The following is a 19,564-nucleotide window of genomic DNA, read 5'->3' on the forward strand; positions in this document are numbered from 1 at the left end:
GCAGGCGGGCTTCGCCCGATGATGTTAGCCGGCAGCGATGAGGGGAGGCGCTGGAAAAAGGGGGGCCGGCCGCGGCGGCCCTTGTTGCACCCGAGTCGCCTCCTAGGGAGACAACGCGGGGCGTTTCCTCAAGTTTATGAATTTCAATCCTAAACTTTTTCTATTCATGCAGTTTTACAGTCCTACGAATCAAAGAGGACCTAAACTCTGTAGGATTTAAGAAAAAAACATAGCATTCGAATCATATATTTGTTCTATCCATGCGTTTTGAAATTCCTACGAATCAAAGAGGTCCTGAGAGGATTTCTACATGTTCTTGCGTATTGTGGGCGATGACAAATACAGTAGTACGTACAAACGCAAGGGTTCCTCTTCTCTGAACCCAAGCGACAAAGCAGCACAGCCGTAGCCCGACTCGTAGAAAGCGAGAGGGCCGCAATCCCAGATGGACACCGGCGAGCAAGCCGGCGAGGAGTCGTCGGCGAACCGCCGGGAGCGCCTCCTCGCCCTCCGCTCCTCCGCCGCCGCCGCTGCCGCTTCCTCCACCTCCTCCTCGCCATCTGCCGCGCCGCCGCCGCCCGCGTGGGATCTCCCGGAGCCCGACCTGGCGCCCACCTCCTCGGCCCCGCGCCCGCGCTCGCGGTTCGACTTCTACACCAACCCCGGCGCGGCCTTCTCCTCCGCCACCGCCGCCGTCCCGCAGAAGCGCAAGAACGCCGACCCCCCGGGCCCCAATCCCGCCCCGGCCCCGCCTCACGGTCCGTACCTTACCCTGCTAGGGTATTGCCCCTCTTCCTCTCTTCCTGATGTTTATTGTATATATACTCTGCTCCTGTGCTTCTAGGTTAATTCCCTTTGTAAGATTCATATTTGTAGGATTTTTATATTGTTGTCATAATTCATAGCACTTCCATTGATCCAGACAGTGGAGTTTTCCTGGGCTTAAGCTAACCTTCAACAAAAGCACCCTGTTACAAGTATGTACTCCCTCCGTCCGGAAATACTTGTCATCAAAATGAATAAAAGGCGATGTATCTAGATGTATTTTAGTTCTAGATACATCCTTTTTTGTTTATTTTGATGACAAGTATTTTCGGACGGAGGGAGTAGATGCTAGTAACTTCTAACTGGATGATGTGAGTATTGGTCGGTTGAAGAATCTTGGGTGGTCCTTTTAGGTTGAAGAGAATAATTTTGAACATTTTACATCACCTACCATCGCACTGAATGGTGATTTAGAGAACACTTGTGACACTCTAAATACCGGTTTAAAAAACTGGCTAGTACAAAACTTGGACTGCTTAGTGATTACTTGTAGCTGTACTGTGCTGCAAGAAATCCAGCTACTGTTTTGGTCTTCTGCACATCCTGCAAAATGTGAAAATTACCATCATTTCTTGGTTCACCCTGATCATTGGTCTCACTTTGCTTGTTTATCTGGATCAGGGAACTATGGTAACAATTATCCTCCTCCACACCAGCACCATATGGCCCAATCTCCGATGGAAGGTGCGCCAGGGAATAGTCCATGGAGAAGTCCTATGCAGTTCCAGACTCCTATGTCTGGATACCGAGGAACACCTCCTGGACCTCCACCTCACTGGAACTCACATTCTGCTTCTCCAGCTCAAGATCCGTATCCACATCAAACCAACTTTGGGTTCAGAGGCCCTAATGTTGGCCGAGGGGGCAGCCCGATGAATTATGGACCAGGAGGTAGCCCGATGAATTACGGACCAAGAGGTAACCCGATGAATTACGGACCAGGGGGTAGCCCGATGAGTTACGAACCAAGAGGAAGCCCGAGGAGTTATGTACCAAGAGGTAGCCCGCACTCGTCTTCCGGACGTGGCAGGGGCGAGAACTACTACCACAGCCCAGGTTCGAGAGGAAGAGGGGGAAGGGGTGGCTTCCAGAACCATTCTGGATCGCAAGATCAGAGGAACTTCTACAGGAAGTCCATGGTGGATGATCCTTGGCAGGGCTTGCAACCTATCGTTGGCAGCATACTGCCCATCGATGACGCCAATTCCTGGCTTCCAGAGTCATTGTGCAAAAAGGAGACACCTAATCAAGGCAGGGGCGAGAACTACTACCACAGCCCAGGTTCGAGAGGAAGAGGGGGAAGGGGTGGCTTCCAGAACCATTCTGGGTCGCAAGATCAGAGGAACTTCTACAGGAAGTCCATGGTTGATGATCCTTGGCAGGGCTTGCAGCCTATCGTTGGCAACATACTGAAACCCATCGATGGCGCCAAGTCCTGGCTTCCAGAGTCATTGCGCAAAAAGGAGACACCTAATCAAGGCCGAACAATTTCAAATCCAACATCAGGGTTGAGTCTGGCAGAATACCTCACCTCGTCTTTCAACGAGGCTTCTGACGAGTCTAATGAGACGTGACGTGAGCTCTTCTGTCAGGGCTTCCTTTTAGCATAAACTTTTGTACCATTAGGATTGCTGTTTGTTCCTCAGCATATATTTTATCACCTTTTAATTTATTTCTCCTGCATCTTAGACTGCTTCTTTTGGGCTAGATATAAACTTTTTTTTGAAAGACAAAATATAAACATTTTGATCTGTGATACTGTAGTACTGTTTATGCACTTCTGTGGCCATCTTGTACCTTGGTCTAGGGTGATGTATGACATACCCTTTGAGCTTGTATTATCTGTCATTTGTGGTATATTTTCATGAGCTAAACCTAAATTTTGATATCATGTGGAGCCAGGTTGTAAATTGCACGCTGAATAGGTTGCATTCTTGTGTGGTTGGTTAAATATGAGAATTACTGCCCAGGGCATGCATGGAGGCAGAAAGTGCCCACAATGAAGAAACACCATTGTATTATCTATCATCGTTCTTCATGATGCTGAACTGCCGATCGTCGAAATCCATATATGCAGGAAGTTTGTGTGTAAAGCTTGATATGGCCAAACCCCAAATGAAATGTTTCTGAAGAATTTCCACCAATAAGACATTCTTACAACAAACAAACATGCGCTGATGCTTTCAATGGTCGGCTTCAGCACTCTGTTGGTCCGTCAAATTTATGCTGAAATTGGAGATGGAAGGTGAGCATGTCTGCTTGTTCCAAAGTGAACTTCGACATGAACCGATTTTTTTACTGCTGATCACAACAGGCATCCACAAAGTGCATCTTCAGACACCTTTAAAGTTTGCTTTGGAAAGGAAAACAAAGCAAGACAAAAATCGAACATCCTCAACCAACATCATTCCATCTTTGCCTTATAAATAAAACATTTGCTGGTGCTAATTATGTGAGCTGAGAAAAGGCAACTCAAGTGAGCACAAATTGCTGGGGGGTGTTATTCAAACAGCTCCCAGTATTTCTCTATAAAACATTGGTCTCTTACATTTCGAGTGGTTGAAGACGAGCAAAGGAGGGAGGACAACATGGCAGGTTTAGAACGGTACATGAAAGGAATTGAGACGCGACAAAATGAAGCTTAGCCTCATACGGTCACCGACCTCGTCATGACACCTTCATCAAGTGCAACGACTCCAGGCAGCTCCTTTCCTTCCAACAGCTCCAAGCTAGCGCCACCACCAGTTGAGATGTGGCTCATAACATCAGCCACTCCCACCTTCTCAACAGCCGCAACGGAGTCTCCGCCTCCAATGATAGTTGTCACACCCTTTTTGCTAAGCTCGGCCAACTTCTTTGCAATAGACTACAGGAGAGGGGTCACAATTAAGTTTCTTTCTGTGCAAATTTGTTCCGTAATAGAATTGAATGGATGAATTACACAGGGCATTACCTCAGTTCCTACTGCAAACTTGTCAAATTCAAAGACACCCATTGGTCCGTTCCAAATGATTGTCTGTGTTGTGTCCAGGGCATCATTAAATGTTTTGACTGAATCTGGGCCAATGTCCAGCCCCATCCAACCATCAGGAATTGCAGATGCAGGGACGGTCTACAGAAAAATTCCATATCAGGTATATAGCCTTCACATATTTGTGAGCTGCTTCAGCTTGACTAAAAAGATCTATTGAAAATTATCTTCAACGCTTGCATGAGGAAACAAAAATGTAATATACCTGACTGTTAGCATCAGGAGCAAACTTATCAGCAATGATAACGTCAGATGGCAACAGAAGGGAGACACCCTTTGCCTTTGCCTTTGCAAGGAGAGATGTTGCCAGCTCAAGTTTATCTTCCTCAACCAAGGAAGAACCAACTGAGAGTCCTTGTGCCTTGTAAAATGTGAAGATCATACCACCACCCAAAAGAAGGATATCACACTTCTCCAACAGGGATTCGATAACCCCAATCTTGGACGACACCTTTGAGCCACCCACAATGGCAGCGAATGGGCGCTTAGGGTTTGAAACAGCTCCATCCAGGTAGTCAAGTTCCTGCAATTAAAAACAGGTTCAACACTTCAGACTCTGTCTGGAACCAATGGATGGACGTTAAGTCTTCTGCTCTAAATTCTTTTTCCTTTTACTGTGTGGTGCATAGCATCAATTGAGTTCAAGCATCAAACTTCAGAAATAGAAATAAAAGAAAGTATGAACCTTCTGCAAAAGGAATCCAGCAACAGAAGGCTTCAAGAACTTGGTAACTCCCTCAGTCGAGGCATGTGCTCTGTGGGCTGTTCCGAATGCATCGTTTACAAACAGATCTGCCAGTGATGCAAGCTTCTTTGCAAACTCTGGGTCATTCTTCTCCTCTTCCTTGTAAAATCTTACGTTTTCCAGGAGCAAAACAGCACCATTTTCCAGGTCAGCCACCAATTTTTCAACTTCTGGGCCGATAACATCTTCTGCTTTTTTCACCTAATTTGTGAACAAAAATGTGTTTAAATAAGTAGACTACAATCACTTACGCATATGCTTGAATAGAAGCCTCGATGGTGTGGAACAAAAGAATACCGCAATGCCAAGAAGCTCAGATAATCGTGGCACAAGGGGAGCCAAGCTAAACTTAGGAGTAACACCCTTAGGACGACCCTGCAAATCCATAGGAAATAAGTGTTATGAGCATCATATCAATGACATGGCCATATCATAAGCACCTCTGTGTGAAACTAGCATTGGATTATCCTTTATAAAAGGGTTGCTAGGAAATAAATGAGGGATCCAAAAGTATCACGATTTAGAATCATAGGCCAATTCACTACTAGAGAAGTAATGTTGCAGTAGCGAGATCACATAACGATTTGGCTCGTCACTATTCAGCTAATGTTTTTCTGGGACTACAGAGCACATAAGTAGATGATGAATTAAAGACAAGTCAAAGATTGTATTCAGTAATACCTTGGCAATGATGATCAGTCGTTTTAGGACAGGCTAACCATCAGTCAATCGCACAACACAATAATCAAACTGGCAACTACTGGCAGATAGAGCTTAGGTGTTATGTGTTCATATATCAGGCTTTTCGAACGGATTATAGGGAACACTCACATTCTACGAGTGGTGTTTTCCTACATTGTACTGTATATGTGGTACTCAGATCATTCATTAGTCTGCGGAAAAGGGCGAGAGAGGTCGGGGTGGGGAGGCATACCAAGTGGCTGGTGAGGATGACCTTGGCGCCGTTGCTGAGAAGGTACTTGATGGTGGGGATGGCGGCGCGGATGCGGGTGTCGTCGGTGATGTTCTGGTTGTCGTCGAGCGGCACGTTGAGGTCGGCCCGCACGAGCACGCGCTTGCCCTCGAGGTCGGCGGCGGTGAGGTCCCCGACGCTCTTCTTGGCCATGGTGGCGACGGCGCGGGTCCCGCGCGCGGCGGACGCGGCCCGGCAGCGCGACGCGACGTGGACCGCGAGGCGCGGGTCGGCGCCGGCCGCGAACGCCAGCGAGCGCGCCGGCTGGCACCCGGCCGCGAGCCCCGCGCGCCGGAGCGGCGCGGCGGCGGCGGAGGCGGACGCGGCGCGGCGGGCGACGAGGGCGGCGGGCGGCGCGGCGGTGGACGCCATTGGGGCTGGGGCTGGGGCTGGGATCGGGGAGGAGGGTCGGGTGGAGAGGAGGAGCGAGGTGGGGGTGGGGGTGGTAAAGAACGGGGCTTTTGTGGACGACGTGGAGGCGGGCGGGATTTGCTTATCGCTGGCGAGAGGTCGGGACGGCGGCTGGGGCGGGTGTGTGGGGGAGGGGCCGCCGGCGATCACGGCGATGGCGACCGTGTGTGTCCCCCTGGCCCCTCTTCTCCGTCTGATCTGGGCTTGGAATCTTCGCAGCATCCGCCCCGGGTAGAACACATCGTGTGACCACAGTGGGACTGTTATTTTAGGACAACCATCTCAACTTCACCTGCACAACGAAACTGACCAAGACAAGCAAACTGCTGGTAACCATGAATTTGGCGACAATTTTTCTCTCTAAGTGAAATTTATATATGGACTGTGATATATGTCGACCGTGTGGCGGATTGTAAAAAGTACCAAACGATCACCTTCCTATTGATCCTGCCTCCTCCCGAACAACCCCGCAGGCTTGCCCGAGAAAGCTGCTTCTCCCGAACCCACAACTCCCTGGCATCATAGCGCACCACCACAACCAACTCACCCTTTAAGGATTTGTTGCTCAACTAGAGAAAACTAATCGTATTGACCCTTTTTTTTATAACTGTGTTATTACAGAAAATTACCACGATTTCCCCTCGGTTCAAAGTAATCATGGTATTCGCACACAAGTTATCTGGCCTGGGTTGCGTAAGTTACCGTGCTACTCCCTCCGTTCGGAAAAGCTTGTCCCTCAAATGAATGTATCTAGCACTAACTTGATGGTGGATACATCCATTTGAAGGACAACCTTTTTCGGACTGAGGAAGTATTTACATAGGACTTACAGGTACTATGTTTCAACTACAACACCCCCTTTCAAAGATACCAATGCGTTTTGTATACAAGTTATCAGGTCTTAGATGCGTAAAATATCGTGATACTTACACATATATGTTTTCGTCAACCCCCCCCCCCCCCCCCGTTGGGGAACGTTGCAGAAAATTAAAAAATTTCCTATGATTTCACCAAGATCCATCTATGAGTTCATCTAAGCAACGAGTCATGGGAGAGAGATTGCATCTACATACCACTTTGTAGATCGCGTGGAAGCGTTCAAAAGAACGGGGTTGAAGTAGTCGTTCTCGTCGTGATCCTATCACCGGAGATCCTAGCGCCGAACGGACGGCACCTTCGCGTTCAACACACGTACGGTCAGCGTAACGTCTCCTCCGTCTTGATCCAGCAAGGGGAAAGGAGAGGTTGATGATGATGGCTCCAGCAGCAGCACAACGGCGTGGTGGTGGTGGAACAGCAGCACTCCGACAGGGCTTCGCCAAGCACGTGACGGAGGAGGAAGAGGTGTAGCAGGGGGAGGGGGCGCCAGGACTTCAGGGTTCGGCTGCCCCCCTCCCCCCTCCCTTTATATTGGCCCCCAGGGGGGGCGCCGGCCCTAGGAGATCTAATCTCCCAAGGGGGCGGCGGCCAAGGGGGGTGGAGTACCCCCCAAGGCAAGTGGGGCGCCCCCCCCCCCACCCTAGGGTTTCAACCCTAGGCGCAGGGGGTGGGCCTAGGGGGGCGCACCAGCCCACTAAGGGCTGGTTCCCCTTCCCACTTCCGCCCTTGGGGCCCTCCGGGATGGGTGGCCCCACCCGGTGGACCCCCGGGACCCTTCCGGTGGTCCCGGTACAATACCGGGTGACCCCGAAACTTTCCCGATGGCCGAAATACCACTTCCTATATAGTTTTCTTTACCTCCGGACCATTCCGGAACTCCTCGTGACGTCCGAGATCTCATCCGGGACTCCGAACAACATTCGGTATGCTGCATACTCATATTCATACAACCCTAGCGTCACCAAACCTTAAGTGTGTAGACCCTACGGGTTCGGGAGACACGTAGACATGACCGAGACGGCTCTCGGGCAATAACCAACAGCGGGATCTGGATACCCATGTTGGTTCCCACATGCTCCTCGATGATCTCATCGGATGAACCACGATGTCGAGGATTCGAACAACCCTGTATACAATTCCCTTTGTCAATCGGTACGTTACTTGCACGAGACTCGATCGTCGGTATCTCAATACCTCGTTCAGTCCCGTTACCGGCAAGTCACTTTACTCGTACCGTAATGCATGATCCCGTGACCAAACACTTGGTCACTTTGAGCTCATTATGATGATGCACTACCGAGTGGGCCCAGTGATACCTCGCTGTCATACGGAGTGACAAATCCCAGTCTCGATCCGTGTCAACCTAACAGACACTTTCGGAGATACCTGTAGTGCACCTTTATTGTCACCCAGTTACGTTGTGACGTTTGGTACACCCAAAGCACTCCTACGGTATCCGGGAGTTACACGATCTCATGGTCTAAGGAAGAGATACTTGACATTGGAAAAGCTCTAGCAAAACGAACTACACGATCTTGTGCTATGCTTAGGATTGGGTCTTGTCCATCACATCATTCTCCTAATGATGTGATCCCGTTGTCAATGACATCTAATGCCCATAGTCAGGAAACCATGACTATCTGTTGACCAACGAGCTAGTCAACTAGAGGCTCACTAGGGACATGTTATGGTCTATGTATTCACACGTGTATTATGATTTCCGGATAATACAGTTATAGCATGAATAAAAGAAAATTATCATGAATAAGGAAATATAATAATAACCCTTTTATTATTGCCTCTAGGGCATATTTCCAACAGTCTCCCACTTGCACTAGAGTCAATAATCCAGTTACATTATGATGAATCGAACACCCATAGAGTTCTGGTGTTGATCATGTTTTGCTCGTGAGAGAGGTTTAGTCAACGGATCTGCGAAATTCAGATCCGTATGTACTTTGCAAATATCTATGTCTCCATCTTGAACAATTTCACGGATGGAGTTGAAGCGACGCTTGATGTGCCTGGTCTTCTTGTGAAACCTGGGCTCCTTGGCAAGGGCAATAGCTCCAGTGTTGTCACAGAAGAGTTTGATCGGCCCCGACGCATTGGGTATGACATCTAGGTCGGTGATGAACTCCTTCATCCATATTGCTTCATGCGCTGCCTCCGAGGCTGCCATGTACTCCGCTTCACATGTAGATCCCGCCACGACGCTCTGCTTGCAGCTGCACCAGCTTACTGCTCCACCATTCAACATATACATGTATCCGGTTTGTGACTTAGAGTCATCCAGATCTGTGTTGAAGCTAGCGTCGACGTAACCCTTTACGACGAGCTCTTCGTCACCTCCATAAACGAGAAACATGTCCTTCGTCCTTTTCAGGTACTTTAGGATATTCTTGACCGCTGTCCAGTGTTCCTTGCCGGGATTACTTTGGTACCTTCCTACCAAACTTACGGCAAGGTTTACATCAGGTCTGGTACACAGCATGGCATACATAATAGATCCTATGGCTGAGGCATAGGGGATGACGCTCATCTCTTCTTTATCTTTTGCCGTGGTCGGGCATTGAGCCGAGCTCAATCTCACACCTTGCAGTACAGGCAAGAACCCTTTCTTGGACTGATCCATTTTGAACTTCTTCAAAATCTTATCAAGGTATGTGCTTTGTGAAATACCTATGAGGCGTCTCGAGCTATCCCTATAGATCTTGATGCCTAATATATAAGCAGCTTCTCCAAGGTCCTTCATTGAAAAACACTTATTCAAGTAGGCCTTAATGCTGTCCAAGAATTCTATATCATTTCCTATCAAAAGTATGTCATCTACATATAATATGAGAAATGCTACAGAGCTCCCACTCACTTTCTTGTAAACGCAGGCTTCTCCATAAGTCTGCGAAAACCCAAACGCTTTGATCATCTCATCAAAGCGAATGTTCCAACTCCGAGATGCTTGCACCATCCCATAAATGGATCGCTGGAGCTTGCATACTTTGTTAGCATTCTTAGGATCGACAAAACCCTCCGGCTGCATCATATACAGTTCTTCCTTAAGATGCCCGTTAAGGAATGCCGTTTTGACGTCCATCTGCCATATCTCATAATCATAGTATGCGGCAATTGCTAACATGATTCGGACGGACTTAAGCTTTGCTACGGGAGAGAAAGTCTCATCGTAGTCAATCCCTTGAACTTGCCGATAACCCTTAGCGACAAGTCGAGCTTTATAAATGGTGACATTACCATCCGCGTCCGTCTTCTTCTTGAAGATCCATTTGTTTTCTATCGCTCGTCGATCATCGGGCAAGTCAGTCAAAGTCCATACTTTGTTTTCATACATGGATTCTATCTCGGACTTCATGGCTTCTAGCCATTTGTTGGAATCTGGGCCCGCCATTGCTTCTTCATAGTTCGAAGGTTCACCGTTGTCCAACAACATGATTTCCAGGACAGGGTTGCCGTACCACTCTGGTGCGGAACGTGTCCTTGTGGACCTACGAAGTTCAGTAGCAACTTGATCTGAAGTACCTTGATCATCATCATTGTTTTCCTCTTCAGTTGGTGTAGGCATCACAGGAACATTTTCCTGAGCTGCACTACTATCCCGATCAAGAGGTAGTACTTCATCGAGTTCTACTTTCCTCCCACTTACTTCTTTCGAGAGAAACTCTTTTTCCAGAAAGGATCCGTTCTTGGCAACAAAGATCTTGCCTTCGGATCTTAAGTAGAAGGTATACCCAATGGTTTCTTTAGGGTATCCTATGAAGACGCATTTTTCCGACTTGGGTTCGAGCTTTTCAGGTTGAAGTTTCTTGACATAAGCATCGCATCCCCAAACTTTTAGAAACGACAGCTTAGGTTTCTTCCCAAACCATAATTCATACGGTGTCGTCTCAACGGATTTAGACGGTGCCCTATTTAAAGTGAATGTAGCTGTCTCTAGAGCGTATCCCCAAAATGATAGCGGTAAATCGGTAAGAGACATCATAGATCGCACCATATTCAATAGAGTGCGATTACGACATTCAGACACACCGTTACGCTGAGGTGTTCCAGGCGGCGTGAGCTGTGAAACGATTCCACATTTTCTTAAGTGTGTACCAAATTCGTGACTTAAATATTCTCCTCCATGATTCGATCGTAAGAATTTTATCTTTCGGTCACGTTGATTCTCTACTTCATTTTGAAATTCCTTGAACTTTTCAAAGGTTAAAGACTTGTGTTTCATCAAGTAGACATACCCATATCTACTCAAGTCATCAGTGAGAGTGAGAATATAACGATATCCTCCGCGAGCCTCAACGCTCATTGGACCGCACACATCGGTATGTATGATTTCCAACAAGTTGGTTGCTCGCTCCATTGTTCCGGAGAACGGGGTCTTGGTCATTTTGCCCATGAGGCATGGTTCGCATGTGTCAAATGATTCATAATCGAGAGACTCTAAAAGTCCATCGACATGGAGCTTCTTCATGCGCTTGACACCAATGTGACCAAGGCGGCAGTGCCACAAGTATGTGGGACTATCGTTATCAAATTTACATCTTTTGGTATTCACGCTATGAATATGTGTAACATTACGTTCGAGATTCATTAAGAATAAACCATTGACCATTGGGGCATGACCATAAAACATATCTCTCATATAAATAGAACAACCATTATTCTCGGATTTAAATGAGTAGCCATCTCGTATTAAACGAGATCCAGATACAATGTTCATGCTCAAACTTGGCACTAAATAACAATTATTGAGGTTTAAAACTAATCCCGTAGGTAAATGCAGAGGTAGCGTGCCGACGGCGATCACATCGACCTTGGAACCATTCCCGGCGCGCATCGTCACCTCGTCCTTCGCCAGTCTCCGCTTATTCCGCAGCTCCTGTTGTGAGTTACAAATGTGAGCAATGGCACCGGTATCAAATACCCAGGAGTTACTACGAGTACTAGTAAGGTACACATCAATTACATGTATATCAAATATACCTTTAGTGTTGCCGGCCTTCTTGTCCGCTAAGTATTTGGGGCAGTTCCGCTTCCAGTGACCCTTCCCTTTGCAATAAAAGCACTCAGTCTCAGGCTTGGGTCCATTCTTTGACTTCTTCCCGGCAACTGGCTTACCGGGCGCGGCAACATCTTTGCCGCCCTTCTTGAAGTTCTTCTTACCCTTGCCCTTCTTGAACTTGGTGGTCTTATTGACCATCAACACTTGATGTTCTTTCTTGATTTCAACCTCTGCTGACTTCAGCATTGAAAATACCTCAGGAATGGTCTTCACCATCCCCTGCATATTGTAGTTCAGCACAAAGCTCTTGTAGCTTGGTGGGAGCGACTGAAGGATTCTGTCAATGACCGCGTCGTCCGGGAGGTTGATCTCCAGCTGGGACAGGCGGTTGTGCAACCCAGACATTTTGAGTATGTGCTCACTGACAGAACTGTTTTCCTCCATCTTACAACTATAGAACTTGTCGGAGACTTCATATCTCTCGACCCGGGCATGAGCTTGGAAAACCATTTTCAGCTCCTCAAACATCTCATATGCTCCGTGTTTCTCAAAACGCTTTTGGAGCCCCGGTTCTAAGCTGTAAAGCATGCCGCACTGAACGAGGGAGTAATCATCAGCACGTGATTGCCAAGTGTTCATAACGTCTTGATTCTCTGGGATGGGTGCTTCACCTAGCGGTGCATCTAGGACATAATCTTTCTTGGCTGCTATGAGGATGATCCTCAGGTTCGGGACCCAGTCCGAATAGTTGCTGCCATCATCTTTCAGCTTGGTTTTCTCTAGGAACACGTTGAAGTTCATGTTGACATGAGCGTTGGCCATTTGATCTACAAGACATATTTTGCAAAAGTTTTAGACTAAGTTCATGATAATTAAGTTCATCTAATCAAATTATTCAATGAACTCCCACTCAGATCAGACATCCCTCTAGTCATCTAAGTGTTACACGATCCGAGTCGACTAGGTCGTGTCCGATTATCACGTGAGACGGGCTAGTCATCATCGGTGAACATCTCCATGTTGATCGTATCTTCTATACGACTCATGTTCGACCTTTCGGTCTCTTATGTTCCGAGGCCATGTCTGTACATGCTAGGCTCGTCAAGTTAACCCTAAGTGTTCTGCATGTGTAAATCTGTCTTACACTCGTTGTATGTGAACGTAAGGATCTATCACACCCGATCATCACGTGGTGCTTCGAAACGACAAACTTTAGCAACGGTGCACAGTTAGGGGGAACACTTTCTTGAAATTATTATAAGGGATCATCTTATTTACTACCGTCGTTCTAAGTAAACAAGATGCATAAAACATAATAAACATCACATGCAATTATATATAGTAGTGACATGATATGGCCAATATCATACAACTCCTTCGATCTCCATCTTCGGGGCTCCATGATCATCTTTGTCACCGGCATGACAGCATGATCTCCATCATTGTGCCTTCATGAAGTTGTCACGCCAACGACTACTTCTACTTCTATGGCTAACGCGTTTAGCAATAAAGTAAAGTAATTTACATGGCGTTCTTCAATGACACGCAGGTCATAGAAAAAATAAAGACAACTCCTATGGCTCCTGCCGGTTGTCATACTCATCGACATGCAAGTCGTGATTCCTATTACAAGAACATGATCTCATACATCACAATATATCATTCATCATTCATCACAACTTCTGGCCATATCACATCACATGGCAATTGCTGCAAAAACAAGTTAGACGTCCTCTAATTGTTGTTGCATCTTTTACGTGGCTGCAATTGGGTTCTAGCAAGAACGTTTTCTTACCTACGAATAACCACAACGTGATCTTGTCGACTTCTATTTACCCTTCATAAGGACCCTTTTCATCGAATCCACTCCAACTAAAGTGGGAGAGACAGACACCCGCCAGCCACCTTATGCAACTAGTGCATGTCAGTCGGTGGAACCGGTCTCACGTAAGCGTATGTGTAAGGTTGGTCCGGGCCGCTTCATCCCACAGTACCGCTGAAGCAAGATAAGACTAGTAGCGGCAAGCAAGTTGATAAGATCTACGCCCACAACAAAATTGTGTTCTACTCGTGCAATAGAGAACTACGCATAGACCTAGCTCATGATGCCACTGTTGGGGAACGTTGCAGAAAATTAAAAATTTTCCTACGGTTTCACCAAGATCCATCTATGAGTTCATCTAAGCAACGAGTCATGGGAGAGAGATTGCATCTACATACCACTTTGTAGATCGCGCGGAAGCGTTCAAAACAACGGGGTTGAAGTAGTCGTTCTCATCGTGATCCTATCACCGGAGATCCTAGCGCCGAACGGACGGCACCTCCGTGTTCAACACACATACGGTCAGCGTAACGTCTCCTCCGTCTTGATCCAGCAAGGGGAAAGGAGAGGTTGATGATGATGGCTCCAGCAGCAGCACAACGGCATGGTGGTGGTGGAACAGCAGCACTCCGGCAGGGCTTCGCCAAGCACGTGACGGAGGAGGAAGAGGTGTAGCAGGGGGAGGGAGCACCAGGACTTCAGGGTTCGGCTGCCCCCTCCCCCCTCCCTTTATATTGGCCCCCAGGGGGGGCGCCGGCCCTGGGAGATCTAATCTCCCAAGGGGGCGGCGGCCAAGGGGGGTGGAGTACCCCCCAAGGCAAGTGGGGCGCCCCCCCCACCCTAGGGTTTCAACCCTAGGCGCAGGGGGTGGGCCTAGGGGGCGCACCAGCCCACTAAGGGCTGGTTCCCCTCCCCACTTCCGCTCTTGGGGCCCTCCGGGATGGGTGGCCCCACCCGGTGGACCCCCGGGACCCTTCCGGTGGTCCCGGTACAATACCGGGTGACCCCGAAACTTTCCCGATGGCCGAAATACCACTTCCTATATAGTTTTCTTTACCTCCGGACCATTCCGGAACTCCTCGTGACGTCCGGGATCTCATCCGGGACTCCGAACAACATTCGGTATGCTGCATACTCATATTCATACAATCCTAGCGTCACCGAACCTTAAGTGTGTAGACCCTACGGGTTCGGGAGACACGTAGACATGACCGAGACGGCTCTCGGGCAATAACCAACAGCGGGATCTGGATACCCATGTTGGTTCCCACATGCTCCTCGATGATCTCATCGGATGAACCACGATGTCGAGGATTCGAACAACCCCGTATACAATTCCCTTTGTCAATCGGTACGTTACTTGCCCGAGACTCGATCGTCGGTATCCCAATACCTCGTTCAGTCCCGTTACCGGCAAGTCACTTTACTCATACCGTAATGCATGATCCCGTGACCAAACACTTGGTCACTCTGAGCTCATTATGATGATGCACTACCGAGTGGGCCCAGTGATACCTCGCCGTCATACGGAATGACAAATCTCAGTCTCGATCCGTGTCAACCCAACAAACACTTTCGGAGATACCTGTAGTGCACCTTTATTGTCACCCAGTTACATTGTGACGTTTGGTACACCCAAAGCACTCCTACGGTATCCGGGAGTTACACGATCTCATGGTCTAAGGAAGAGATACTTGACATTGGAAAAGCTCTAGCAAAACGAACTACGCGATCTTGTGCTATGCTTAGGATTGGGTCTTGTCCATCACATCATTCTCCTAATGATGTGATCCCGTTGTCAATGACATCTAATGTCCATAGTCAGGAAACCATGACTATCTGTTTACCAACGAGCTACTCAACTAGAGGCTCACTAGGGACATGTTATGGTCTATGTATTCACACGTGTATTACGATTTCCGGATAATACAATTATAGCATGAATAAAAGAAAATTATCATGAATAAGGAAATATAATAATAACCCTTTTATTATTGCCTCTAGGGCATATTTCCAACCCCCCCCCTCCCCCCTCCCTCCGGTCAAAGTTACCATGGGAATTGTAAATGAGTTACCAGATCTACTGTTTGTATATTATCATGGTACTTGCACCTAAAAAATCAGGTGTGTTTCGCTAACTTTTTCCATAGGTCAAAAATTACCGCGATGTATTTGCGTAAGTTATCACGCCTATAGCGGGTCAAAGCGGACCTTTTTTAGGCCAACCCACGAGCATGTGTGCCCCTCGTGACACTAACCATTCCGTGACTTGTCCGTGGCACGCTATGTGTTGTCGGCCGCGCGAGGCAAGGGTATGTTTTTAACAACTTTTTCCTCAAGGTTATTACAGACATTACCGGGGATGCTTTGAACAACTTTTTCCTGAGCCAAAAAGTTACGATGGAGTTTTTAGGTAACCTATCAAGTCTGCGGTGCTTAAATATCATGCTATTTAAACAAAATTTATCAGGTGTATGTTTCAACAAAAATTTCCCCCACGGACCAAAAACTTATCATGGTGTTTAGTTATTGCGGTGCATATATTTTTCATGATATTTACACAGAAAAATACCAAGGGAGGGAGTATATTACCGTGCTATTTACACAAAAGTTACCGAGGTATCTTTTCAACAATTTTCTTCCCTATGGTCAAAGTTAACATGATATTTCTACCTCAGTTATCAGATGTGTGGTGCACATATTACCATCTATTTACACAGAAGTTATCAGGTATTTTTTTCATTTTTCTTCCTTCAAATGGTCAAAGTTACTACGGTGTTTGTACCTAAATTATAAAGTCTATGGTGTGAATGTTACCCTGCTATTTACACAGAAATTTCCGGATGGGTGGGGTGTTTTCAACAAATTTCTTTCCAATGATCAAAGTTACCATGATGCTTTCACCTAAGTTATCAGGCCTCCGGTGCTTATATGACCATGCTACTTACACATAATGTACCGTGTGGTATAGAAAAGTTATCATGTTGGTGATGCATTAGTTATCATGTTTTGGCTCTAGGGAGCACATGCTCACAGATGAACAATAGACTCAAAACAAATAGTAAATAAATTTCAAATATGCTGATTTTTTTATGGATGTTCAATTTAGAACAAACATGCTTGACATTTTTCATGCAAAACAAGATAGCAATGCTCCGTCTCTAAAAAAACTAAACTAAGTTTAACATTTGGCGTTTGATTTGTTTATTTCTCACAGGTAAAAATGCTTAAGCTTTTTCACTAAAAATCCACAGGTAGCATTTTGGCATGACAATGAACACATCTATTTTTTAAAACAAAAATTGACATTTACAAAAAACATTTTTGGCAGGCAGGAGCATATGCTCCCAAAGCCAAATTGGATTTCTGTTTTACTTTGCATATTAAGATTGTCATAAGTCAAACTTTGTAAAGTTTGACCAAGCCTACAGAGAAAATATCAATATTTGTAATACCAAATCAACATCATTAGATTCATCGCTGAATATATTTTCATATTGTAAACGTTGATATTCTCAATATTGATATTTTTACATTTTGCAGGGAAAAATGTGGTTTGTCAACCACTTTCTGGAGGTTTACATACACCAAGGCACAAAATCGTTACAATAGAAGTTCTAACGGCATGTATAAAGTGGTTACAGAGCTGACAGAGAAAGCAAAGAAAGGACTTTTCATGAGCAGTCAAGCCTATGCCAGGATGGACGCACTTGAGGCGATCTCGATCGTCTCCTTGTACTGAAATCAAGGCTTTGCAAAAGCATCAAGTAGTACAGATATAACTTTATACATGGTGTTTACCTTGGTGAAGCCTAGTACAGTAGTACTTTGGAACTCACTCGGAAGAGGAAACATTATACGATTCTAACAGCTGAAAAGATCATTAGACCACCATACATGCTACAACAATCCTAGGACAAATGGATCAGCGCGCTCTGAAGTTTCGAGCAACCATCATGAGCACCGGGAAATTCAAATGACTCGGTGGCGCGAAAACAGAGAGTACTTTGCAGAACAATGAGAATGAAGAGTAAGATGTGTTTCTGCATATGCCAAATATGAATAAACAAGTGCATTTTACAAAGAAAAAAACAAGTACTCCCTCCGTCCGGAAATACTCGTTGGAGAAATGAATGTATCTAGACATATTTTAGTTCTAGATGCATCCATTTTTATCCATTTCTCCGACGAGTATTTCCGGACGGAGGGAGTATAAGAATAGGTACACTTTGACTCGTAGGATTCAAAAGTGCGGAATAGAAAGAAAGAAAAACATGTGTCGGCTAGTAGGAGGCTGACCAATGTTTTGTGTCACATTTCAAGCTGTGAATAAGCAAATAGGTTCGTATGAAATAGTTTACAGCTTCAGTGACATGTTAGGATAGTTCTGAAGTTTGGGATCCAGGTGACACAAACCTGCTGCAACCTTAGGACACCATAGTGCATTTTGTTTATATGCAAACATTTCCAATATAACAGTGGGGACGTTTGCTGTAATTACAAGTGATTAAATGAGTCAAAGGAATCATATGAACAAAACACTCATAGTGACGTCAAATTTCAACATTTGAGAACATACAGAAGAGCTTGGCAACCTCTTTTTTTTTTAAAGAACCTCCTCTCAATTAAATGCCACACTACACAATCACAATAGTACATTTTATTCTTATGTCATTTATCCTGCATATGACAAAAATTGTACATTGCATATTACAACTCTGACTTGCCAAGGATAAGCAGTTAAGCACACATCATAGACTCAAATATACTACCTCTGCCCCATATTAAGTGTCGCTCAAACGGATGTATCTAGATGTATTTTGATGATCCCCAAGAAAAGCTTGTGCACCTTGTCCTTTTTTTTAATAGTTAGATTAATTCGACACATATGGTGCCTATTAGTGTGCCCTCCAAAGCAACATCACATGTATCTTCTTAATTTTATTTTAGTTTAGGATAGCTTGTACAAACAAGGAAGCAGCAATATGATCAGAATACATTTGGTGTTCTGGTTATAAAAAGTCGCAATGTCATGAACCAAAATAATGATGGATATTGAAGAGGGCTGGGACTGCAGTCACTGCACTTCACGAGTAAGTTGAGATGCAAGATATGGAGAGTCAGAGACATAAACCACATATGAAATAGTAGAAGATTTTTTTATGTGGAAAAGACTAATTACCTCTTCTTGCTTGATTTCATAGGTTACAAACAATCCCTATATGTACTTGGGGTTCTTTGCTGAATACAAACTGGATATGACACTAGATTATAACCTAAACTGATAAAAATTAATAGCTACCAGTGCAACCACCTATGTGCCACTCCTAACTTGGTACACACTCTATGATACTACCAATCAGGTGATTCTCCTAATCTGGCCCGACTCGAACAGATCTCCTAGATGGAGATCACGGTGATGGACCCTTAGGTTCCTTGCAGTGGAACATAATAAGCGTGGCCCAACATAACAAGCATGGATTTGTGGACGTGAGATGTAACTTCATCATGTGCTTGTCATGACAAGTCGTTCAGCTATAAAATGCTGCATTGCATAAACCTTCTCGATATCCTGAACTTCCTATTCATGGTGCAAACTTCAAAAATGCCATTTTACAGAGCTTATTTGTAAGAATACATTTTATGAGTTAAGTAGCTTTAGGTCAGATATTTTATCATATTCATATATGCTTAAAAGGGATGCAAGCAGGCAAGCCACGAAGCTAGCATATTATGTTAAGATCAAGTGAAATATTATACCAGACGGAATAGCGGAGGCTGCCCACTTGCATCACTACGATTTCCAGGCAGTTTCCTCCATCAGCCATCTCTTCCCACTTCAAAAGTCAGAAATTTACACAGAAAAA

At 45.8% G+C, this 19,564-nt stretch overlaps 2 protein-coding genes across 2 annotated transcripts; one reads left to right on the forward strand and one right to left on the reverse strand.

Moving 5' to 3' along the window:
• Positions 1-347: 347 nt before the first annotated feature.
• On the forward strand, positions 348-2,747 carry LOC123138093 (protein pygopus). Its single transcript, XM_044558001.1, has 2 exons — positions 348-758; positions 1,447-2,747. Exons 1-2 carry the CDS (start codon positions 446-448, stop codon positions 2,397-2,399), a joined length of 1,266 nt encoding a protein of 421 aa, XP_044413936.1. The 5' UTR covers positions 348-445; the 3' UTR covers positions 2,400-2,747.
• Positions 2,748-3,302: 555 nt separating this feature from the next.
• Positions 3,303-6,222, reverse strand: LOC123138101 (phosphoglycerate kinase, chloroplastic-like). Its single transcript, XM_044558009.1, has 6 exons — positions 5,536-6,222; positions 4,899-4,976; positions 4,542-4,802; positions 4,062-4,379; positions 3,779-3,937; positions 3,303-3,691 (listed from the first exon to the last, which is right to left on the reverse strand). The coding sequence occupies exons 1-6, from the start codon at positions 6,205-6,207 to the stop codon at positions 3,473-3,475; spliced, it is 1,707 nt and encodes a 568-aa protein (XP_044413944.1). The 5' UTR covers positions 6,208-6,222; the 3' UTR covers positions 3,303-3,472.
• Between the last annotated feature and the right edge of the window lie 13,342 nt (positions 6,223-19,564).

This window comes from Triticum aestivum, chromosome 1B (assembly GCF_018294505.1).
Source record: "Triticum aestivum cultivar Chinese Spring chromosome 1B, IWGSC CS RefSeq v2.1, whole genome shotgun sequence".
Classification (NCBI taxonomy): Eukaryota; Viridiplantae; Streptophyta; class Magnoliopsida; order Poales; family Poaceae; genus Triticum; species Triticum aestivum.

What these genes read in the sequence shown, in the direction of transcription:
- LOC123138101 (XM_044558009.1), bottom strand. Translation starts at nt 6,207, where the DNA reads ATGCTGCGAAGATTCCAAGCCCAGATCAGACGGAGAAGAGGGGCCAGG. An exon ending in TCATCCTCACCAGCCACTTG is followed by an intron (nt 4,977 to 5,535) that starts GTATGCCTCCCC and finishes ATGGATTTGCAG; the next exon opens with GGTCGTCCTAAGGGTGTTAC. An exon ending in CTCCTGATGCTAACAGTCAG is followed by an intron (nt 3,938 to 4,061) that starts GTATATTACATT and finishes ATTTTTCTGTAG; the next exon opens with ACCGTCCCTGCATCTGCAAT.
- LOC123138093 (XM_044558001.1), top strand. Translation starts at nt 446, where the DNA reads ATGGACACCGGCGAGCAAGCCGGCGAGGAGTCGTCGGCGAACCGCCGG. An exon ending in CGCCCCGGCCCCGCCTCACG is followed by an intron (nt 759 to 1,446) that starts GTCCGTACCTTA and finishes TATCTGGATCAG; the next exon opens with GGAACTATGGTAACAATTAT.